This window comes from Trichechus manatus, unplaced genomic scaffold (genome assembly GCF_000243295.1).
Source record: "Trichechus manatus latirostris isolate Lorelei unplaced genomic scaffold, TriManLat1.0 scaffold00059, whole genome shotgun sequence".
NCBI lineage: Eukaryota > Metazoa > Chordata > Mammalia > Sirenia > Trichechidae > Trichechus > Trichechus manatus.
This window is the reverse complement of record NW_004443995.1, coordinates 5,330,726-5,352,159: the sequence shown is the minus strand read 5'-3', so window position 1 is coordinate 5,352,159 and position 21,434 is coordinate 5,330,726. Positions and strand designations below refer to the sequence as shown.

At 44.1% G+C, this 21,434-nt stretch overlaps 1 protein-coding gene across 2 annotated transcripts in view; it reads right to left on the bottom strand.

Moving 5' to 3' along the window:
* GATB (glutamyl-tRNA amidotransferase subunit B) overlaps nt 1-21,434 on the bottom strand; it is a 103,817-nt gene that overhangs the window by 14,473 nt on the left and 67,910 nt on the right. For both annotated transcript variants that reach the window (XM_004378825.2, XM_023733552.1), the window contains exons 7-10: nt 20,419-20,503; nt 19,505-19,549; nt 17,463-17,652; nt 5,578-5,711 (exon numbers count right to left, since the gene is read on the bottom strand). In XM_004378825.2, the coding sequence (XP_004378882.1) occupies nt 5,578-5,711; nt 17,463-17,652; nt 19,505-19,549; nt 20,419-20,503 (454 nt within the window). The remainder of the gene's footprint in view (nt 1-5,577; nt 5,712-17,462; nt 17,653-19,504; nt 19,550-20,418; nt 20,504-21,434) is intronic.

Here is a 21,434-nt window from a genome sequence, read left to right as displayed (position 1 = left end):
CGGATAAGTAAAGCATTACTCAAGAAGAAGAACAAAGTGGGAGGCCTCACACTACCTGATTTTAGAACCTATTATACCACCACGGTAGTCAAAACGGCCTGGTACTGGTACAACAACAGATACATAGACCAATGGAACAGAATTGAGAATCCACACATAAATTCATCCACCTGTGAGCAGCTGATATTTGACAAAGGCCCAAAGTCCACTAATTCACGAAAAGACAGTCTCTTTAACAAATGGTGCTGGCAGAACTGGATATCCATCTGCAAAAAACTGAAACAAGACCCAAACCTCACACCATGCACAAAAATGAACTCAAAATGGATCAAAGACCTAAATATAAAATCTAAAACAATAAAGATCATGGATGAAAAAATAGGGACAATGCTAGGAGCCCTAATATATGGCATAAACAGAAGACAAACCATAGGTAACAATGCACAAACACCAGAAGAGAAATTAGATAAATGGGAGCTCCTAAAAATCAAACACTTAAATGCTCCTCAAAAGACTTCCCCAAAACAGTCAAAAGACAACCTACAGACTGGGAAAAAAATTTTGGATACGACAAATCTGATCAGCGTCTAATCTCTAAAATCTACAAGATAACTGCAAAACCTCAACAACAAAAAGACAAACAACCCAATTTAAAAAATGGGCAAAGGATATGAACAGGCACTTCGCCAAAGAAGACATTCAGGAGGCTAACAGATACTTGAGAAAATGCTCATGATCATTAGCCATTAGAGAAATGCAAATCAAAACTACAATGAGATACCATCTCACCCCAACAAGGCTAGCATTAATCTAAAAAACACAAAATAATAAATGGTAGAGAGAGTGGAACACTTATCCACTGTTGGTGGGAATGTAAAATGGTACAACCACTTTGGAAATTGATTTGGCGCTTCCTTAAATAGCTAGAAATAGAAGTACCATAAAATCCAGCAATCCCACTCCTTGAAATATATCCTAAAGAATTAACACCTGTCACACAAATAGACATATGCACACCCATATTCATTGCAGCATTGTTCACGATAGCAAAAAGATGGAAACAACTTAGGTGTCCATCAACATATGAATGGATAAACAAATTATGATATGTTCACACAATGGAATACTATGCAATGATAAAGAAAAATGATGAATCCGTGAAACATCTCATAACATGGATGAATCTGGAAGGCATTATGCTGAGTGAAATTAGTCAGTTGCAAAAGGACAAATATTGTATAAGACCACTATTATAAGAACCCAAGAAAAGGTTTAAACACAGAAGACAACGTTCTTGGATGGTTATGAGGGTAGGAAGGGAGGGAGAGGGGTATTCACTAACTAGAAAGTAGACAAGAATTATCTTAGGTGAAGGGAAGGACAGTACACACTATGGAAGTCAGCACAACTGGATCAAACCAAAGCTAAGAAGTTTCCTGAATACAACCAAACACTTCAAGGGACAGAGTAGCAGAGGCGGGGGCCTGGGGATCATGCTTTCAGGGGACATCTAGGTCAACTGGCATAACAAAGTTTTTTAAGAAAATGTTCTGCATCCTACTTTGGTGAGTGGCTTCTGGGGTCTTAAAACCTAGCGAGCGGCCATCTAAGATGCATCAATTGGTCCCAACCCACCTGGAGTAAAGGAGAATGAAGAACACCAAAGTCACAAGTATTAGCCCAAGAGACAGAAAGGGCCACATAAACCAGAGATTTCATCAGCCTGCGACCCGAAGAACTAGATGGTGCCAGGCTACCACAATGATTGCCCTGACAGGGAACACAACAGAGAGTCCCTGATGGAGCAGGAGAAAAGTGGGGTGCAGAACTAAATTCTAGTAAAAAGACCAGACTTAATGGTTTGATTGAGACTGGAGGGACTCTGCTAGCCCCAAACTAAAACCACTCCCAAGGCCAACTCTTTCAGACAAAGATTAGACTGGACTATGGGACATAAAATGATACTCGTGAAGAGTGTGCTTCTCAGCTCAAGTAGATACATGAGACTAAATGGGCAGCTTCTGTCCAGAGGTGAGATGAGAAGGCAGAGAGGGTCAGGAGCTTGTTGAATGGACACGGGAAATCCGGGGTGGAAAGGAAGAGTGTGCTGTCACAGTATAGGGACAGCAAGTAGAGTCACAAAACAATGTATGTATAAATTTTTATATGAGAGACTAACTTGAATTGTAAACTTTCACTTAAAGCACAACAATTAAAAAAAGAAAAAAAAAGTAATGAGACCTGCAAAAACTTAAATTTTGAGTCTAAGTTCTGTGCAGTGGTCAATCTTGCTTTGATTGTTTATCGCTAGCCAATAGAAAACATGGATGATAAGGTTGTATTAATCTCTTTCATACTCTAATTTATTTTAATGGCTAAATTAACATTCTTTGGCAGGACACTTAATTCATACTTTGTATTATAAACTATAGGAAGACAAGATCATATTAATTATTTGTATTTATTAATTTAGAAATGAATAGGTTTCTAGATGCAATAAATTTTTAAAATTAAAAAAGAACAACTCCAGTACTTATGAGTTGTTTGGGCAAATACCAGGGGCACCAAGTTCACTTGACAGGCTAGTTTATCACCCTCAGCTCCTTTAGAAGCTACCAGACAACGTGGTCGATGGGCAAACCCTCAACTTCGAAGACCACCATACAAAGAAACTGATCTGAAGGTCAGTAGACATGGATTCCAGTCTAGCAGCTGCACAACCTGAGGAAAGTCACTGGCCCTTTAAGGCCTCCATTTCCTCATCTGCTGAAGGAAAGGGTTGAACCAGAAGACATCTAAGTTCTCTTCTAAGTCTAAAATTTGCAACTCTATGACCCATAACCAACATGGAAAACCATAATTTTAAAAATAAGGGATTTATATTCCATCTAGATGCTCAAACACCACATCTTCTCAGAGCCTTCCAGGCATCTTCTGGCTAATATTACTCTGTATAGTGCTAAAACATGAAGCATCCCATTCTGCCTTGAATTATAATATTGATGTACAAGTCCAGTCCTCCCCAGGAGACTGACAGCTTAAGGCTGGGACTGGGTCCTGCTCCTCTCTGCACACACACTGCACAAAGTGGCACTCTAGACCTGCTTACTGGACTCACCGCTGAATCCCTCTCTGACTTTCCAGATCCTTCACATTCTGGCTCTGCTCCACTTATATCGCCAACCTTGCTTCTCTGACATTTTCCACCCTCTGCTTCTACCAGCTATGCTCCTCCCATTCCAAAAACAAGTCAGTGGTTTGCCATCCCCATGTCTTGGCTCACATCTGCTCCCTACTGGTGCCACCTAGTGCTCTCCCTCCCCAAATCCTACCCATCCTCTAAGGCTCAGGTAGGGTTCTATCTTCTCCATCAGCTCCTCCAGATGGCTCCAGCCTAGCGATCCTTCCCTGAATGTCCACAGTATTTTCAGTGTCAACACTGAAGCTTCTGAATGGTGAGGTCAAACCTGGAAGGACATTAGTGAAAGACCAGAAGGCAACAGATGCCATTGTTGCTCAGGAGGAGGCCAGTCACCCTGGGCTGACGGCGGCCATTGTTTTGGCAACAACATGGCAAAGAGAAGGGGGTTAACACTGAGGGCCCACTATGTGCCAGGCACTGTGCCTTTTCCTCTTTAAAGCTCTCGGAGGCAGGTATTGGCACCTTCATTTTATAGGGAGGAAACTGAGGCGCACAGAGGCAAACTTATCCAAGGTCACTGCTGGTAAGTAGCCAAGTAGGAAGTGAATGGACCCCACATAACCACATAACTACATGCATGTATACACTGACAGCAAGAGGCTGACCATGAAGTTGGTGTTGTACAGACTAACTTCTTTCAGCAAATGACTTGTTTTGGAATCATGTATCAATACATGTCTGTCTTCTCCCTTCCACATCTCCACGGCCAGGGTGCTGCTGAGATGGTAGCATGCCCACCAGACTGGGCTCCACCTCCCACTGGGCCCCTGACAGTGGCCATAATCTGCCTGTGGGTCCCTAGGGAACTCTCCCTGTCCCACTCCCCACATCTAAACTGCTGCTCTGTCTTTCCTTCTTGAAACTTGCCTTTTCTATGGCTTCTGGGACACCACCCTGCTAGCCTTCCTCCTACTTCTCTGCCATTGCTTCTCACCTTCCTTGTTCTCTGCCCATCTCCTCAGTAACAGGCTAGGGTGTCTCAGGCTCCTTCCTTGTCCATCTTTTACACTGTCTCCTCCCTGACAGTGCTCATCCACCCCGACGACTTCAGCGACACCTCTATGCTGCAAACTCCAGCTACCACTTATACTGGACTATGGACTTGCATTCCCAAATGTCATGCTCAGACTCCCCTCAGATTTTCACACGAGCTGTTCCCTGCGCCCCTTTAACTCTGACTAACCCTATCATCCTCTGCTCAGGCCGTAGCTTAGCCGTGACTTTCTCCTCCTTCTCAGAGCACCCCCGCACTGCTGTGTAATCATCAGCTTCTAGACTGTCAGCTGCTTGGGAGCAGGGACCATGGCTGCCTCGTTGGCTGGTTTTCTCCAGTGCTTAGCACGGAGCTTTACACATAGCAGAGACTGAATAAACACGTGCTGAATGAGAAAATGAGAACTCTCAAATTCTTGCCTCCCAGATAGCTCTAGAAAGCTGCAGATCCGTGTATCTGACCGCCTGCTCATCATCACCAGAACACTGCCCTCCATTTCACCCTGCTGCCCACACAAGAAATCTAGGAGTCCTGCCCATGTGCAACACTCTCCCTCCACTTGGTTGACTTCTCTTCAGCCCTGCCATCACCACCTGGGTCCAGACTGTCCCACTTCTCATTTGGCATTTCTATAAGAGGGTCCCAAGTGGTCTCCCTGCATCCAGGCTGTTTTTCCACCCCATTCCCTCACACTGAAACAGGAGTCAACCTGTGGTCTATGGCTTTCAAGAGCCAGTGACAAAGACCTACAAAGCCCTCTGGGGACCCTCGCCATCTCTCCAGCTTTCCTGCTACCTTTCCTGTCTGCTGGCCTTGCTACCATGGAGCTTCTGTGTTTCCTGAGCCTGCCATACCCGCTTATCTCTGAGTCTCGTACTACTGCTTCCTTTGTCAGGGAGCCCCTCCCTCCCCCGACTTGGCGACTCCCACTGGGTCTTCAGGCTTGGCCAACTCCCGCACCCTTCTGAAGGAACCCTGGTTGATTTCCCTAGCCTCAGTTCAGGTCCCTCTGTGGTCATTCAGGGTACCCTGTGCACACCTCTAGCATAACACGGTCACACTGAGGGGACTGTCAGTTTTCTCACCGATCTGTATCCCCCACAGGTATGTAAATTCCTCATCTTAAATTCACCTTCAAGCCCCTAGTCCCTAGCATGGCACAAAGGGCAGAGTGCACAGTCAGACAGCTGAATAAATGAGTGCATTTCAAATGGAATGGAGGGTGTCTTTAGGACCTGGAATTCACAGGGGATGTTTGTCTTCTTGTCAGGCTATCCTGTGGGGAAATGGGGACAGAAAAACACTGGGCCTGCCCTATTTCAACTGCTTCTGGACACAGAGTTTATCATAAAGGAAAAAAGAAACCTCAGCCCTCACTCACCTCTCACTGACGGCCAAGTTCTGCTGCTTTAAATAACCCAGAAAAGTGTTGAGGACCCAGCTAGTCACCAATTTGGGCTCTGCCCTAGTTTCTTTTATCACATTCTGGAAGAACTCCAGTAGGCCAACTTCATTCTGAAAAAAAAAAGAAGGAAAATTAAATAAAGCTTACAAAAAATATGAAAGATCAGCATTCTGAAGGCAAATCTGAGACTGTCGTTCTTTGTCTCCTCTGAGACACCTACTCCTTCTTTGCTAAACACTGAGATGTCACCAGAAGATTCTGATCCCTTTCAGTAAACTGCAAGTATTCTTCTTTTCTGACTTCTGTTACCATGCATTTATACAGCATTTTCTCAAAGGAATGAATATAGTTCAGAGAGCCCTGACTTTGAGTCCGAGGACATTTGCCCTCCCTTAAATTCGCCTGCCCTCTCTGTGTCGGCCTCGTCTAACAACCTTTATCCTTGAGCTGCAAACTGGGCCCACAATGTTTGGCCTCAGTTTATGCCCATTCTCTTCCCAGGCCTGTCTTCTGCTGCAAGTCTTGTGAGCAGTAGAAGACGACAAGAAAAGCAGCAAATCAAGGAGGAACAAACACAATATTTGACCTCTGACAAGTCTAAAGTAGATCATAACTGCATTCATCTTCACATCATCCCAAGAGGTGGGCGGAATGGTGGTGATGTCTGTTTTCAAAATGAGGAAGAAGATGGCCACAGGTGACTCTGGGGGGACCAGCCCACCTTCCACACCTTCTGAGCCGAGCTAGGCACAGTTGATGCCGCCTCTCATCTTGCTCTGTGAACATGATCAGCTGAGCTGTCATGACAAGGAGACTTGTCTGCTGGAGACCTGGCTGTTTCTCCCTCTGTGGACTGTAAGCTTCATTCACTCTACAACCAGAGCCACAGGCAGTGCTGCTGTGACAGATTCTCGGTAAACGGCAGGGGACAGAATCACCTCTCCCATCACCATGTGTGTAGTTTTAAATCACATATGCGTCCTCATTCTTTACCATACCATGTGCACCGTTAAATATTAGAATTACAACAATTACGCACAGGAGCGATCCCTGAGGAACTCATCAACGTTACGTGCTGTGCCTCACTGTCAGCTCAGATCAACTTGACAGAACCCAAGAAGTCTGGCTAAGTCTACCCCTAGCTTCTCAGTAAGAAAAATAATCACCTGTTCCACTCACTTATATAAGGGAAGGCTGAAATTTCCAAATGCAGAGGGAAGACATTTTAAGTGGCAGATTTTCCCTACCTGCTGAAATTCTAATCAAACCACGCTTTCCCTAAAATATTCCTTTTAAGTTCACACTGCAGCAAAGGTTTCCATCTCTGCCTGTTTCATGGAACCTTCATTAACTGAAAGAACTTTCTGGAAAAATAAGATACTGGAAAGAAACAAGACATACTAACAAAGGTGCTCCAAAATTTTAGCTATTGTAGATGCTGTAACAGACACAAAGGCACACATTTGCTAAAGTAGAAATTTCATTTTTAAAAAATCTGCATGCCCTATGTAACAGATAAGTTCTCTAGTGACAAACCTACTGAATAATCCCATTGTCATCTCTTGCATCTCTTTTCAAGCCAATGCTACTATGCTGCTCATGCTAAACCAGGGTAAAAGGTCACCTCCGTAACCAAAGCTTGACTACAAATAAAGGCAAATCCAGGCAACATGAAGAGGAAGTTCTGCAAACTTATGGAAAAGTGTTCAAACTTCCACAATGGTACACGAGCTGCCCGGAAAGCAGAAAACCAGTATCCGGCCCGAATCAGAAGGGCAGAATTCCTTTGTTCTAACCCAGACAGGCTGGCCCACTGATGAAACAAGTCGTCAGGAGAACTCTTTGCTTTGCCAAGGAAAGGTTTTCTAAATCCACCTAGAAATATTGCACTTGAACTTGCAGGCTTTGCTGAGTTGCTGGGACGTGATGAATATCTCTTCCTGTCCCCTTGGGTGGTTTTTTTATTGGATGGATAACATAGCGAGTCAGATTTCTGTTTGTCTTTTCATGTCAGTGCTGTGATGAAGCCTCTCCGAGCCGGAACTGTACTTCACCGGGAGATACAGTTTCTTTCTACAATTGAAAGCAGACACGAAAATCTGCGCTTGTGATGGGCCGAGCTACAGAGAGCGGGGCTCACAAAGCCCGAGCAGCTGCTGCCCAGATGACGATGGATCAATAAAAGTTGTGCATGGGCTGCCTGCTTGGGCTTTTGAGGAAAAAAACACTGCATTCTAGGTAAGGCCTTCTTAGTTCTTCTAGGAGATTGGCAAATGGTAATGAGCAGGGCATGGATCTCAGGAGTCTCTGGAGAATGTGGTAGTGTCAGCTATCTGGTTTTCTCTGGAAAACAGTGGGCCAGTAATTCCCTTACATAAAAATCATATGAAGAGCAATGCAGAAAGGCCACTACGTAAGGGGGCCTTTAATGTCCTTTTCAAAGGCAACAAGCAAGCATTTGGCGCAGAACTGATCTATCCTAAATGAGACAGAACTGCAGCTTCAGCTCCACGGCAACTCAGCCACGTGGCTGATTGTGCCTCTAACTGTTCCTTCAGAGAGGGCTAATGCAGTAGGGACAAGTGGTCCTGTCTTTTGTATAATACTAGACAGTCTCTACAGCTCTATGACTGGTCATGTGGCAGGGAGTGACCTGGGGGCTGGACGGATCCCAGATTAGCAATGCTAGGCTAGTCAAAAGGCTCTCAGCAGTCTTTCCTGAATACCCGTGAGGCACAGAGACCAGCAGTAAGCCCTGTGGGGAGCGGTGTATGGCTGCTGCTGCTAATAATGACAGTCACAAAAGCACAATCATAAGTACAGGCACTGTTCTACGCACTCTCTACATTAACTCATTCAAGTCCAGGAACCCTATGAGTTAGGAACTATTATAACTCTCTTTACAGATGAGGACAGGGAGGCACTGAGAGGTTAAGTAATTTGCTTGAGGTCACACAGCAGGAAGTGACAGGACTAGGATTTGCACCTCAGCAGTCCGTGCTCTCGACCTCTGTGTTACGCTGCCTCTGATGAAGGTCCCTGCCTTCCTGGAGACTGTGACTGAGTAACTACCCTGCGCCAAGCACAATGGGAAGGAACTAGCTCATCAAAAGGACGCACTGCCCCACCACTTCCATTGTTTTATTTGAGAGCTGACAGTTGTTCAAAGATTCTTAATATTTATTATTTAAAAGGTTGCAAAAGCCCCCAGCAATTAGCTTAGAAAGTAGAAGGAAATGGCAGGCTCACTTTCGGCCTTTGCCAATGTACACCTAGATCACATGGGATTCTCAGCGTGGTATGACACACACCTGTCCCAGATCTGAGAGGAAGCATGCCCCCAACCCAGCCATAGGGGGCTCCCAGGGGATGGGAGGGTGGTCAGAGCACCCCTGTGCCTCTGTTCTGTACACCCCGCCCCCACCCCGTGCCCTTTCCTTCAGAGAATTTACCATGAGCACGCCCAAACCAAGAGACTGCACGATTCTGAAATATCTTCAAACACAGAAAAACAAAACCATTATCTCTCGTATAGTTTTGGTAGTAACATACTATATTTTATTGCACTATATTCTAATGTGGGTAACTCAGGCGGTGTGTTTAGGCCTAACCAGGTGGGCCATGCCTGTGCAGAGAGCAGCTTACTCTAGAGGAGATCCCAGTATCTGCAGATGAACCCCAGTGGGTTCAAACGGCCAGGCTCCACCTATCATGACGTGTCACTCTGTGGAGGTACAAGCTGGGACTGTACCCCATGTGGCAGCGTGGATGACATGGCCAGTCAGATTTCAGCATGTTTGTAAGAGGGCCTAGCATCTGCATGTCGGGCGGGTGGGGGTGGGGGTGGGGAGTCGTCCAATGTTCCTTCATTACTCCTGTGAATTTGGTCATTCTTACAAAGGGACAAAACCAAAACCAAACACAACAACTTTGTGAGAAATGCCTCCAAAAGTGACAGCAAGTGCCGGTGTTGGGGATGGAAATGGAAAGTAAGAGGTCTGTGACACTAATGTTCTGGGCCAGAAGGCAGACAAGGGCTGGAATCTCAGCGGGGTGGTGGCTTGGATGTAGGATACGAATGAGCCCTTTTGGTGCCATCTATGGAAACAAGGCACAGCTGAGAGAATCTTCTGGCAAGTGCTCCAGTGAGTGGAAATCACTCATGAGAGAGCGCTCTTCAGTGGGGAGAGGAAAGGCAGTTAATGTGAGTGAGGCGGGCACAGGAGTCACATGGCTTGGGTCACCACTTGAGTATGTCAGGAGAAAATCTGTATTTGGAATCTTCCTTGCCACTTTCAAGAACATGGGGATCAGCATAAGCTTTGAAAATGACCCAGGAAACATCCAGGACTCATATCTAGAGGGGCCTAGTCCTGCTTCTGTCCCCACAACTACCACCCATGGGTCATGCTTCCAGCAAAGCCAGGAAAGATACATATCTGAGTTCACGGAGGGTACCAATTCCATTCACAGAGTTTTCTCATCTACAGTTGGCTTCGATTGATGTGAAAAAGTGTCTACATTCTCTGAGATGCATAACTCTAGGGGAGGTGTTGAGGGAAACCAATATGGGTATAGGAATTCCCCTTGGATAATCGAAATCCAAATAATTCCAGTAATAAAAGTTGATAGCAGACAGGCCTAGTTAGAAGACCGTATCTGCAAGAGTGGGACACAATAACTGTGCTGTCAAGAAATCAATTCTGATTATAATCACATTTCAGTAGGCCTAAAACTGTCACCGTCAAACAAAGGGTCCCAACATAGAGAACCTCTGTTGCTCAGTAGGAGCCTTCTGGATGGAGCTTAAAAACAGCAACAAAGCTTAAAGGCAGTGTGGGTCTGCCCATCTCTTCCAAAGATCTGGCCTAAACCTGAATAATGTATTCTAATTGTCCCCCACCCCAAAATCTTCCACAAACAGGACGTCAGGCTTCAGGATGGGCTGGGGACACCCCACCTGGGGGCCCCACATGGGTAGGCACCCAGGACATCACACCCAATGTACAGGTCCCGGAGGGGTCTTTGAGCCGGGATCCTCACCAGAAAGCCACGAGGCACTCGCATCTGAAAGAAATGAATTGGTGGCTTTGCAGGGGTAGACTTAAAAAGATGCATCTTTTTATTTAACTTTAGCAGAGCAAAACAGTGGTTATTGTTTCAGCGCACAGAATAACTATAAAAGCACCCTTAAGCTGGCAGGCACTGGGTGCAATTTTGTAAAATGAAGAATAAAATCAATTTTGGAAATTGCATGGAGCTGAAATGTGATGCTGACCAAATGGATTTTCCTTAAGCAGTGGTGAGAATGTGAGTGTTTGGAACTGCAGTCGGTCTGGGCACTCTAAAGCCAGTCAGTATGGCTTCAGATGCTTTTTAAAATGAGTTAGCTTTAAAATAGGACTACAGATTGGATATACAGATATTTATCATGGGAAATTATTTCATAGGCAATTCATCCGGAGAACAAACCAGGCCCTTTCAAGCTTACTAGAGACTCAAAGGAAAACTCAGAAAAACAGTCCACTTAACAACCAACTATAGTCATGATATCTTTTCTGTTTCTTTATCCTTTGGAGGCATCCTAACCTTCTCCACAATCTCAGAAACAGAGGATTATGATTTTAAGTGGGAAATAACCAGCCGGGGAAAATGCAGTTGTTCAAATAAGGTTAAACACCTTGAGGTTGAGTACAAAGACAGACCCATATGACAGCGCGGGTTACTGATCCAGGGTTCACAAGTACATTTTCCTGCAGTCTCCCGGGGGCTATGCTGGATTGTCCTTAAAATTCTGCCTGGTGTGGCTCTCCATGAACCATGTTAGGGTGCTGTTCCTGCCAACGCTCTTCTCTCTTGCAGCGTATTCTTGGGAGTTGCTTGGCTGTATGTATTTAGATTTTGTTAAACTCTGAAGATTCTGCTGTGCCTAGCATCTTCGGGGTAAGTGAGTCATTTCCCCCTCTTTCTGGGGAGGGTAACAGACCTGGCTACCTACCCTTAGTGTCCTCCCAGCTGCGGAGCATCTCAGGTAAGATGTGGAACCCAGAGTCTGTCGTGTGTTCTATTTTCACCCACCACCCTGTAGCACTGCTCAGGAGAGTGAAAAGCAACATGGAAAAGACGAAGCTCCAGGGCACACTCACATGTGAAAACAGTACACAGGCACTGTCACGAGTATTTTTTTTCCTCCAGTTAATCACTGAGTCAACTCTAACTCATGGTGACCCTATGTGTGTCAGAGTAAAACTGTGCTCCACAAGGTTTTCAATGCTGATTTTTTGGAAGTAGATCACCAGGACTTTCTTCCAAGGTGCCGCTGGGTGGACGCCAACCTTTAAGTTAGCACCCAACCATGTTAACCATTTGTACTACCCAGGGCCTCCTGCTGAGTATGACAGGCCCTCAAGAAACACTAAATCAGGGATGCTAACCCATTCCTCCCCTAAAACCTTCCATAAATGAAGAAAAGAGGTTTAAATCTTTCTGCCTACAAACTTCATATAGCGCCAGTCACCCTGTAAGCTCTCATCCATTCCTTATTGAGGGCCGACACTGTGCCACGCACCACTCCAGCTGAACGACACGAGGCACCAGGCAAAATCGCCCCACAAAACCCACAAACCCTGTCCCACAGGGAGGTTCTTCTCAGTGACTCAGTCAGAAGGAGCTACGGGCCTTCAGCAGAAAATTTAAGAAACAAAAATAAGTAAAACGGCAGAAGAAAAATTAAATCAATTTTCTTCTCTCGGACTTGGTTTTTCCACTTGGAAAATGGAGGTAATTTCTAATTTCTTTGGAGTTGACTGATTTTCACTAAATTTAATAGAGGGCACTTTATTTATAGGGCGGTCTGGTATCTTAAAAACCAATAGGGTGGTCAAAAGTTTTCAAATGACCCTACGTTCTGTGACTGTACTTTACGAAGCATTAGTGGGACTGCCTAAATCATTAACGTTAACAACAGGTAAAAAACTCTGTTTTCTCTACTAATGAAACAAAAGTGATCCAAAACAGCAATTAACTCAGAATAGTACTGATGTTTGACTTTGTGGCACATTATATACATAAGCAGGAAGTAGCACTTAGAAACTAAGAGCCTGGGTGGGCCCTAAGGAGCCCTGGTGACACAGTGGTTAAAGCGCTCAGCTGCTAACTGAAAGGTTGGCGGTTTGAACTGCTCCATGGGAGAAAGATGCAGCAGTCTGCTTCCGTGAAGATTTCAGCCTTGGAAACCCCATGGAGTAGTTCCACACCATCCTATCTGGTGGCTATGAGTCGGAATCAATTTGACGACAATGGTTTTTGGTTTAGGGTGGGCCCTGGAGTCAGACAAGTCTGACCCTGGCTCCACTTCAGGCTTGGGTAGGTCACCTAATATCTTAAACTGAGCTACAGAAGTTAAGCTTCCACACCTGTAAAATGGAGAGAACAACAATATTTACCTTATAGAGCTGTTGTAAGGATAAATTAAAAGTGGTACCTTGTGAACTGCAGAGCATGCTGTAAGTGAGCAGCATTTTTTTATGCATTACTTAGGCAAAAGGCTAAAATTAGTTTGTGTTCCCTGAGTCAGGTAAGGCACAGGTACAGAGTTTAGGAAGAGATGGCCCACAGAAATCAGCCTGGGATATTTTTTTTTTTCCTTGATTCTGTTTTAATTATTTATTTTCTTTTTTATTGCTGTTGTTGAGAATGTACACAGCAGAACAAACACCAATTCAAAAACTTCTACATGTACAATTCAGTGACACTGATCACATTCTTCAAGTTGTGCAACCATCCTCACCCTCCTTTTCCAAATTGTTCCTCCCTCATTAACATAAACTCACTGCTCCCTAAGTTTCCTATTGAATCTTTCAGGTTGCCGTTGTCAATTTGATCCCATATAGATAGATCTTAAAAGAGCACAATGCTCAAGGCAGACATTCTTTACTAATTAAGCTAAACTATTGTTTGGTTTAAAGAAGACTTTAGGGAATATTTTTGGCTTAAGTTTTAAGATTATTTAAAGGCAATAGTTTCAGGGGTTCATCCAGCCTCCATGGCTCCATAAAGTCTGATTCCATGAGAATTTGAAATTCTGTTCCACATTTTTCCCCTTTGATCAGGATTCTTCTGTAGAATCTTTGAGCAAAATGTTCAGTAATGGTAGCTAGGCACCATCAGCCTGGGATTGTTTTGCCAAGAGAAGTCCACATGCATATAATCCTGATCTTTCTAATAATCAGTAGATGCTCTTGGATATACTAACTCTGAGAAGGACTTATGCTATTAGCATCTCTCATTTTTCAGAATCCTAATACCTAGACCTCAGCGTCTACATTTCTATTCCTTGATCCTCACAAATGAGGTCAGAAATCAAGGCTATTTGACACAAGATGGAGAAGCAAGGTTAGTTAACTAGGTTGAGGTTGTAGGTAGGGCGAGATATTTCTTACGTGGCCAGATGAGAAAACAGTAACAAGGGTTTTCTGTTGGGAGGGGATTATCAAGAGAGTTTAAGGGAGACACTCAGAATGTAGATTTGATTTAATGTCCTAATTAAACTGGTCTGGAAAACAAGAGTCAGGGAGATGAAGCAACTTGTATAACAGATGCAGAACGTGGCACAGTGAAACTGTGTTCCAGGTCTTCTCCCTCAGGTCTAGCTGAGGTCTAGCTCACAGACACACGTATTGCCGCGATTCACTGGCAAGTCAGTGGGGAGGTGCATATACCTGACCTTTGGAAACAGGGTCGCTTTTATCAGGGAAATGACTTCTCCCTGGATTTTAATGTGTGTGGTAACAGTCTCTGATTCACTTGCTCATCCGTCCATCCATTCATCGAACATGCATTTACTGAGAGCCTAGTATGCACCAGCCATTGTGGTACCTGCTAAGGTATAACACTGGAGTTCTGTAAATATCATGGATCGTGTTGACAATATATAATCCAGTGCTTACCACACAATAAAACGACCAGCTAAATTAAAGACTAGAGTTAAATTCTGAAGTTTGTATAATTTGTGGGTACAGCATGTGTAGGGGGCAAGCACATGCATAATGCTTAAGTTGATAAGCAATCCAGAGGCTCGGAGCATGGAGCCGGAGCTCTGCACGGCACACCTCCACCACTGCTATTTATTTAATGAACACTCTTGGGCACTCTTTACACTGAAAGATGGTTCATTAGATTTGTGCAGCTGCCTTTCTCAGCAATCTGCTGTGTTTCTGATGAAGGCAGGAAAAAACATGAACATACCATTTTGGGGCATGTTATGAGTAACTCAGCTTTCAGTGATTAAAGAGCCCAGGCTGCCTAATTTCAGGAAAAACAGTTTGTCTGAATCCTTTTCCTTCCACTCCTATCTCGTTCAATACTCACTCGTCTTGAAAATTTCAAGTATTAGCTATCTTTAAAACCAATCACGTAATACATTATATGCATGCTATAAAAATGAGCGTATTTTAAAGATATCAAAAAAAATAAGTCCCTTCAAAACTTGCTCTAAAATCACCTCCTTCCTGAGGCTTTCTCTTTTCACCTCAAATTAATCACCACCTCCTCTGGGCTCCCACTGTACTTTATACTTCTATTCACTGTGACCTGCCCTATGGGCTGGGTAGCTGTAGTGTACTTTCAGATATACACTCTTTGAAGACCAAGAAAACATCTTTTTATCTCAGTCTTTGACCCTCTCTCAGTACCACCTATTACTTGGAAAATGCTAACAAACGTATTAAACAAATAGATCAAAGGTAGGTTTCCCTACCACCACCTGTCTGTCTGTTTATTGTACTATGATTGCTTTCACGTTGCTATGATGCTGGAAGCTATGCCACCGGTATCTCAAATACCAGCAGTGTCACCCATGGTAGACAGGTTTCAGTGGAGCTTCCAGACTAAGACAGACTAGGAAGAAAGGCCTGGCAATCTACTTACAAAAATTAGCCAATGAAAATCTTATGGACCACAACAGAATATTGTCCAATATAGTGCTGGAAGATGAGCACCCTAAGATGCAAGGCACTCAAAATACCCAGGGGCCATAACAATGGACTCAAGCATACCAGTGATTGTGAAGATGGCACAGGACTGGGCAACATTTCTTTCTGTTGTACGTGTGGTTGTTATTTTTACGCAAATAATGCGCACCTTCTACCTTTGTTTGCCAGCCGCGCCCTCCCCGCTGCCCTGAGGTATTTTCATAAGCACGCTACACAAAATTAGCATAGCACACTTACCAAAGTGTCTGGGGGGTGGGTGTGGCTGGCAAATAAATATAGAAGGTGTGTGTTATTTGCATAAAAACACAGTCTACACATAAAATAGACATATAAATATTATTCTAATATACTTACAGTTATTGTTTTTGTTGGCTGCCATCAAGTTGGCCCTGACTTTTGGTGACCCCATGCACAATGAAACGAAACACTGCCGAGTCCTACGCCATACCCATGATCAGTTGGGGATTGAACTATTGCGATCCACAGGGTTTTCACTGGCTAACTTTTTTGAACGTAGATTGCCAGGCCTTTCTTCCTAGTCTTAGTTTGGAAGCTCTGCTGAAACCTGTTGAGCATCCCAGCAACACGCAAACCTCCACTGACACACAGGTGGTGGCTGCACTTGAGGTGCACTGGCTGGGAATCGAACCTGGGTCTCCAGCATGAAAGGTGAGAATTCTACCACTGAATCACCACTGCCCCTCTTACAGTTATTATTAGTCATTTAAAACCCTTTCAACATCCAATTATTTTCTGCTTTGAATTTTTTGCTGATACCATGTGTCTTAATTAATGGAAGAATGCTGAATCACTGAGTGTGTCTGAAGTTTTGGTTGGTAGTATGGGTTCTTTTTCTTGCCCCCTCCCACAATCCTACCCTCAGAGTAGAGTGGTACAGACTCGTACCTCTAATTCTACCCCCAGAGTCCAGAGGTACATATGTTCACCACTTAAAGAATTTTTTCAAAATCCATATTTTACCTAAAAACAAAATACTGATTCACCACACCTCCTACAATACCCTGTAAAAACAGTAATTTGCAGCACATGTCCGTTTGTTCAGCTTTGAACAGTCACAAAGGCCCCCACCTTGTGGCAGCATGCACTATCAGTGAGAAAGCAGCTTCCCAGTAAACCACAGAGGCTGAAAAAGTAAGTGGTCACTACTATATCTACCACGGGTAACGAAAGAGTTAAAATGTAAAAACTCAGAGTTTCCACAGGTTCTGTCACTCCAAAAGAAGAGAGAGGCACAGGCCTCATCTCTGAGAAACGCTGCAGCAAAACTCCCCACTTCCTTGCTATCAGACAAGCAGAAGACAACTGTGACAACACGCTGCACTCACTGATGCTGCCTCACTTCAACGTTGCCATGACAAAGAAAACCACAAGGAAAATCCCTAAGCAGACTCCACGGTGTCAGATTCTCTAACAGCCCCTCTCTGTGCATACTCAAGCTTCAAAGGACGGGTACTTTTAAGTCCGAGTTTCTCGTGTTTCACGTGGAATAAACAACCAATAACCAGCTGGCTTTTGAGAACCTAACATCTGCCAGACCCTGTCAGGGTTCAGTGCTGCTCGACATCGGTTTTCTTTTGTCCTGTGGGCACATGAGAAAACACCCACACAAGAAGCCTATGAGGCTGCGGTGAGAGCTCTTCATTGATACACAGGAGATGTGACTAACATGGGGTCCTTTTTCATCTTCTGGCTTTATAGGGAGCATTTACCATAAAGGGTAGCAGCAAAGGTGAGTACAGCTTATTCTCCTGGGAAGCATCCATGGTGCGACTGGAGAAACCTGAGTGCTCCACGCAGAGCCCACAGCGGCCGACTGTTGGTGAAGGGGCATCTGATCAGTAGACCTACCAATAAGGTGAAGCTGTGTTCTGGCAGCATCCCATACTGTTCAACGAGCTTCTCTCGGGTCACACTGGGGAGCTCAGGGAGCCTCTCCCGGATGTAGTCGATATTGATCACTTGTTGCAAGTCGGCCCCAGAAGGCAGGGATGCGGAGTCGTAGAGCACGAGGGGAGGCAGGTTGGGCTCCGGCATAAACCTAGGTAGAGAGGAGACGGGGGCCTGAGTCTGAAGTGCTGGGTTTAGTGAGAAAAACAAGGTCTGTCATTAATACGGATGGTTCTGTGTTTAGACACCAGCTTACCTACAAATATTTCTCATGTCCTATAATATCAGTTCTCTTGTTTCCCAGCAACTAGTCTTTATGTCAGTGTAACCTGCAGGTCAAAACCACCAAACCTGCCTCTCTGTGTGTTTACGAAGAGTGAAACGAGCATACCACAGAGCTGAAGCCACACTATGATTTATAATGGTGGATTGTTGTGGTGGTTGTTATTGCTAATTGCTGTCGAGGCAATTCAAACTCATGGTAAACCCACGTGTGTGGCGTGGAACTGCTCTATAGGTTTTTTAAGGCTATGACCTTTCAGAAGCAGACTGCCAGGCCTGTCTTCCAAGGCGCCTCTGAGTGGGTTCAAACCATCAACCTTTCGGCTAGTAGTCAAGCACTTAACCCATCCGCACCACCCAGGGACTCCCAATCATGGATAAAGCATATGTTTATAAATAAAAAGGCTGGAAAAAATAGGACTAAATGAGAATAATCTAGTTATTAGAAAGAAAGATGATTTTCTCCAACATATGATTTCCAAAATTTTATAGCAGTATTTGAGTAATAAATGAAAAGTCGAAGAAAAAAACCCAAACTGTCTTTCATGAGAGGTGAAGAAATGAACAGATCTGCCTAAATAAAATGTAGAAGCTGCACCACTGCATATAACCTTATTCTGAAATACCAACGTCCCTCCTCTCTTCTACTCTAGCACTGACGTTTTCTCTGTCCATACTTGTGAAAGGGCTTATGGAAAGCAGGTTAATGCAGAACAAATGGTAATGTAACAGATTAGAAGAGTAAGCAGCCCATCACCTCAATGCCAACTCTGTGCTAGGAATCAGTCTGACTTTGAAGACAGGAGGAGTTCGGAGGGTGGCTTCCTGAAGCCCACTGTCTACCAACCTGAGGGACTGCGCTGAAGCCACTGGCTAAGTGCCCAGAAAGACAGCAGCCTAAATAGAGCAGGGAGCAACACTAAAGAACGAAGAGAGTTCTTGGGAAGAACAGATGTAACCTCGAAGATCATAGTAATTAAAATAATCTCCATTTTTACAGAATCTATGATAGGAGGAGTCCTTGAGGTGGGGTTCACACTAAGGGTCTATGAGCCTCTTCTTTCTGATATAATGATGCTACGTTTGTTCCTCACTGACAGCAATAGCTGCACTTAGATCTCCCCACACTTCACAAAGGAAAAGTGTGCTCACCTCAACAATTCTTTGCTTAAGAATTCAATCTTTACAATCTGCTAAACTCAGTGGGGAAAAAATAAGAGCTTCAATTCATCTTAAACCTATTTTTATTGTTTATTTGTGGGCCTTATATTAAGTCCAACTTCTTTATCAATTAAATGGCATCACTTGAGGTTTGCAGGGAAAGGCCATAAACATCTTTTTTTTTTTTTCATTTCTTCCCAAGGAACTTCAGTGTATTACTGAATTTGCTACTGAATTTAAGAATTAGAACAGCCTAGGCCCCAACCTCAGCTACCATCCTCTTGGCTCAGTTATAACAACTCTGCCATGGAGGTGAATGAATAAGTCTGTTCCAACAGTTGAATCCAGTCAAACTGGGCACTCTGTGGCTACCTACTCAAGAAGATATTACTTCTCTCAGTATAAGCATAAAATAGGGAGTCTAGATTTTCCATCATACAACAACAGCAAAAAGTGGTTCCTAAAAACTATCCAGGATCATTGCATCAATCTTTAAATGGATGTGAAATATGCCCCAGCCCCCAAATATGTAATGGTAGTTTGAAAAGAGGAGCCACCACCTGTAGTCCTGTTTTCCTTCCTTGTCTCTCATTGGCATGGTGCACCTGCAACAGGGACACAGAAAACATCACGTCAACAGCGCATGGGCATTCACTGGCTGGCGCGTCTGCAGAGAACGGGTCTCCCTGACCAAAAAGGGACACAGGCAAATCCAAGCTCTTCTGACTTCTATGAGGGACACTTATATGAGTAAGTTAAAAATAATAATAATAAAGAGAAATGTTTAATATAATTAAAAAAAAAAAGAAATTGCTGCAATGTTTCCAGCTTTCAATCAGCTCAAACTCTAGGCCTTTGAAAATTTTCCGTCTGCTGCTAAAAGTATAAAACCCTCAAAATTCAGAGTCAGAAAATTAGTGTCAATGTCGCTGAAAGAAAAAAGGCATCTCTACAACCAGGTCTTAAGTCTCCTCTTCCTCTAGCTTAAGCTGATAGAAGTCTGATAGATGATTTAGGAAACAGAAATTCTTGCAGCAAAGCAGGCAAGCTGGAAGCAAAGAAGGGGCCGGGATCTAAGACTAAGCACTCATGTATAAGTTCTGGTTCTGTTTAAACCTTTTAACATCACTACAGGGTATACTGGAGCCCTGGTGGCACAGTGGTTAAGAGCTCGGCTGCTAACCAAAAGGTCAGCAGTTTGAATCCACGCTGCTCCTTGGAAACCCTACAGGACAGTTCTACTCTGTCTTATAGGGTCACTATGAGTCAGAATCGACTTGACAGCAATGGGTTTGGGTGCATAAGGCATTTTATGACCCTATAGGTTACCATATTTTTCTAGTATTACTAATGGGACACTGAGGCACAGAGAAGCTGGGTACCTTTTCCGAGGTCCCAGGCTGGTATGAGGCTGAGCTCAGCCTGGAGCCCAGGCCTCTCCTGCCCCATTCAAGATGCTTTTCTCCAAACTTACCCCAGCCTGGAATCAAACGAGCGGGTTTCATTCAGAATTTCACCTCCATTCTCAAGTTCATTGATTTGCCTCTGAATTTCATAGTCTAAGAAAAACACAGTAATTTAGTATCATATTTTGAAATTTCGATTATACCTCTCATCCAGTCAAGCAATAATTAGAAACCTTTTTTATTTAATCTTTAAGTTAAAAAAATAATCAAGAAGAAGATGTTTATATAATAATTCTTCCCATATGTGTCATATCCTCTTCTTGCCGTCATCAAAGAATAATGGTGCTGGAAAAGCCCATAGGAATGCTACCAGTCCTGCTTTCTCATTTTTTTGAGAAACTCCGGTTCAGAGGGATTAAGCAACTCAGTACAGGTGATACAACTTGGCAGAAGCAGGGCTGGACAATATCTAGTTCTACCGACTCTAGTTCTAGGATTGCTGCCTCTCCAGGTCCTTACCCTGGGGTCCATGCATGGCCTTCAAGAGGTTTTGGGACCCGCTGAAATTATATACAAAATGTGGGTAGGGGCATATGTATGTTTTTTGGAGAGAGGGTCCCGAATTTTCAAAGGGATCTGTGACCCAAAATGATTAAGAACAACTGCTCCATGCCAGTTCCCTCTGCCATCAAACAGCGTAGGCTGTGGTGATTAAAACCTAACCACAATCACTAAGCTTCTTTATGAAAACAGCTTTAGCCTCTCCATCAACTCCCCAACCCACCACGCACCACCTCCTCTTGCTCAAATCCAAACCTTTTGATCTGAGCTGCTCAGAAGTAGCAACAACAGCGTGTCAGTTTTCTCCCCCTATTCCCCCAATCCAATGCTCCCTCTTTGACTGGCATGAGGTGCTGCCTAAAAGGTCAGCTCTACGGAGAAAAATGCGTGGGAAAATTACAGGCTTGGAGAGTTAGGCTCATAATAGCAAAGCTCATAATAGTCAGACCAGAGGGCCAGCAAGTCCAGAATTCTGTCTTAGGTTGCTGCTCCAAAGGGTAGTTCACAGGACAACAGAAGGTTA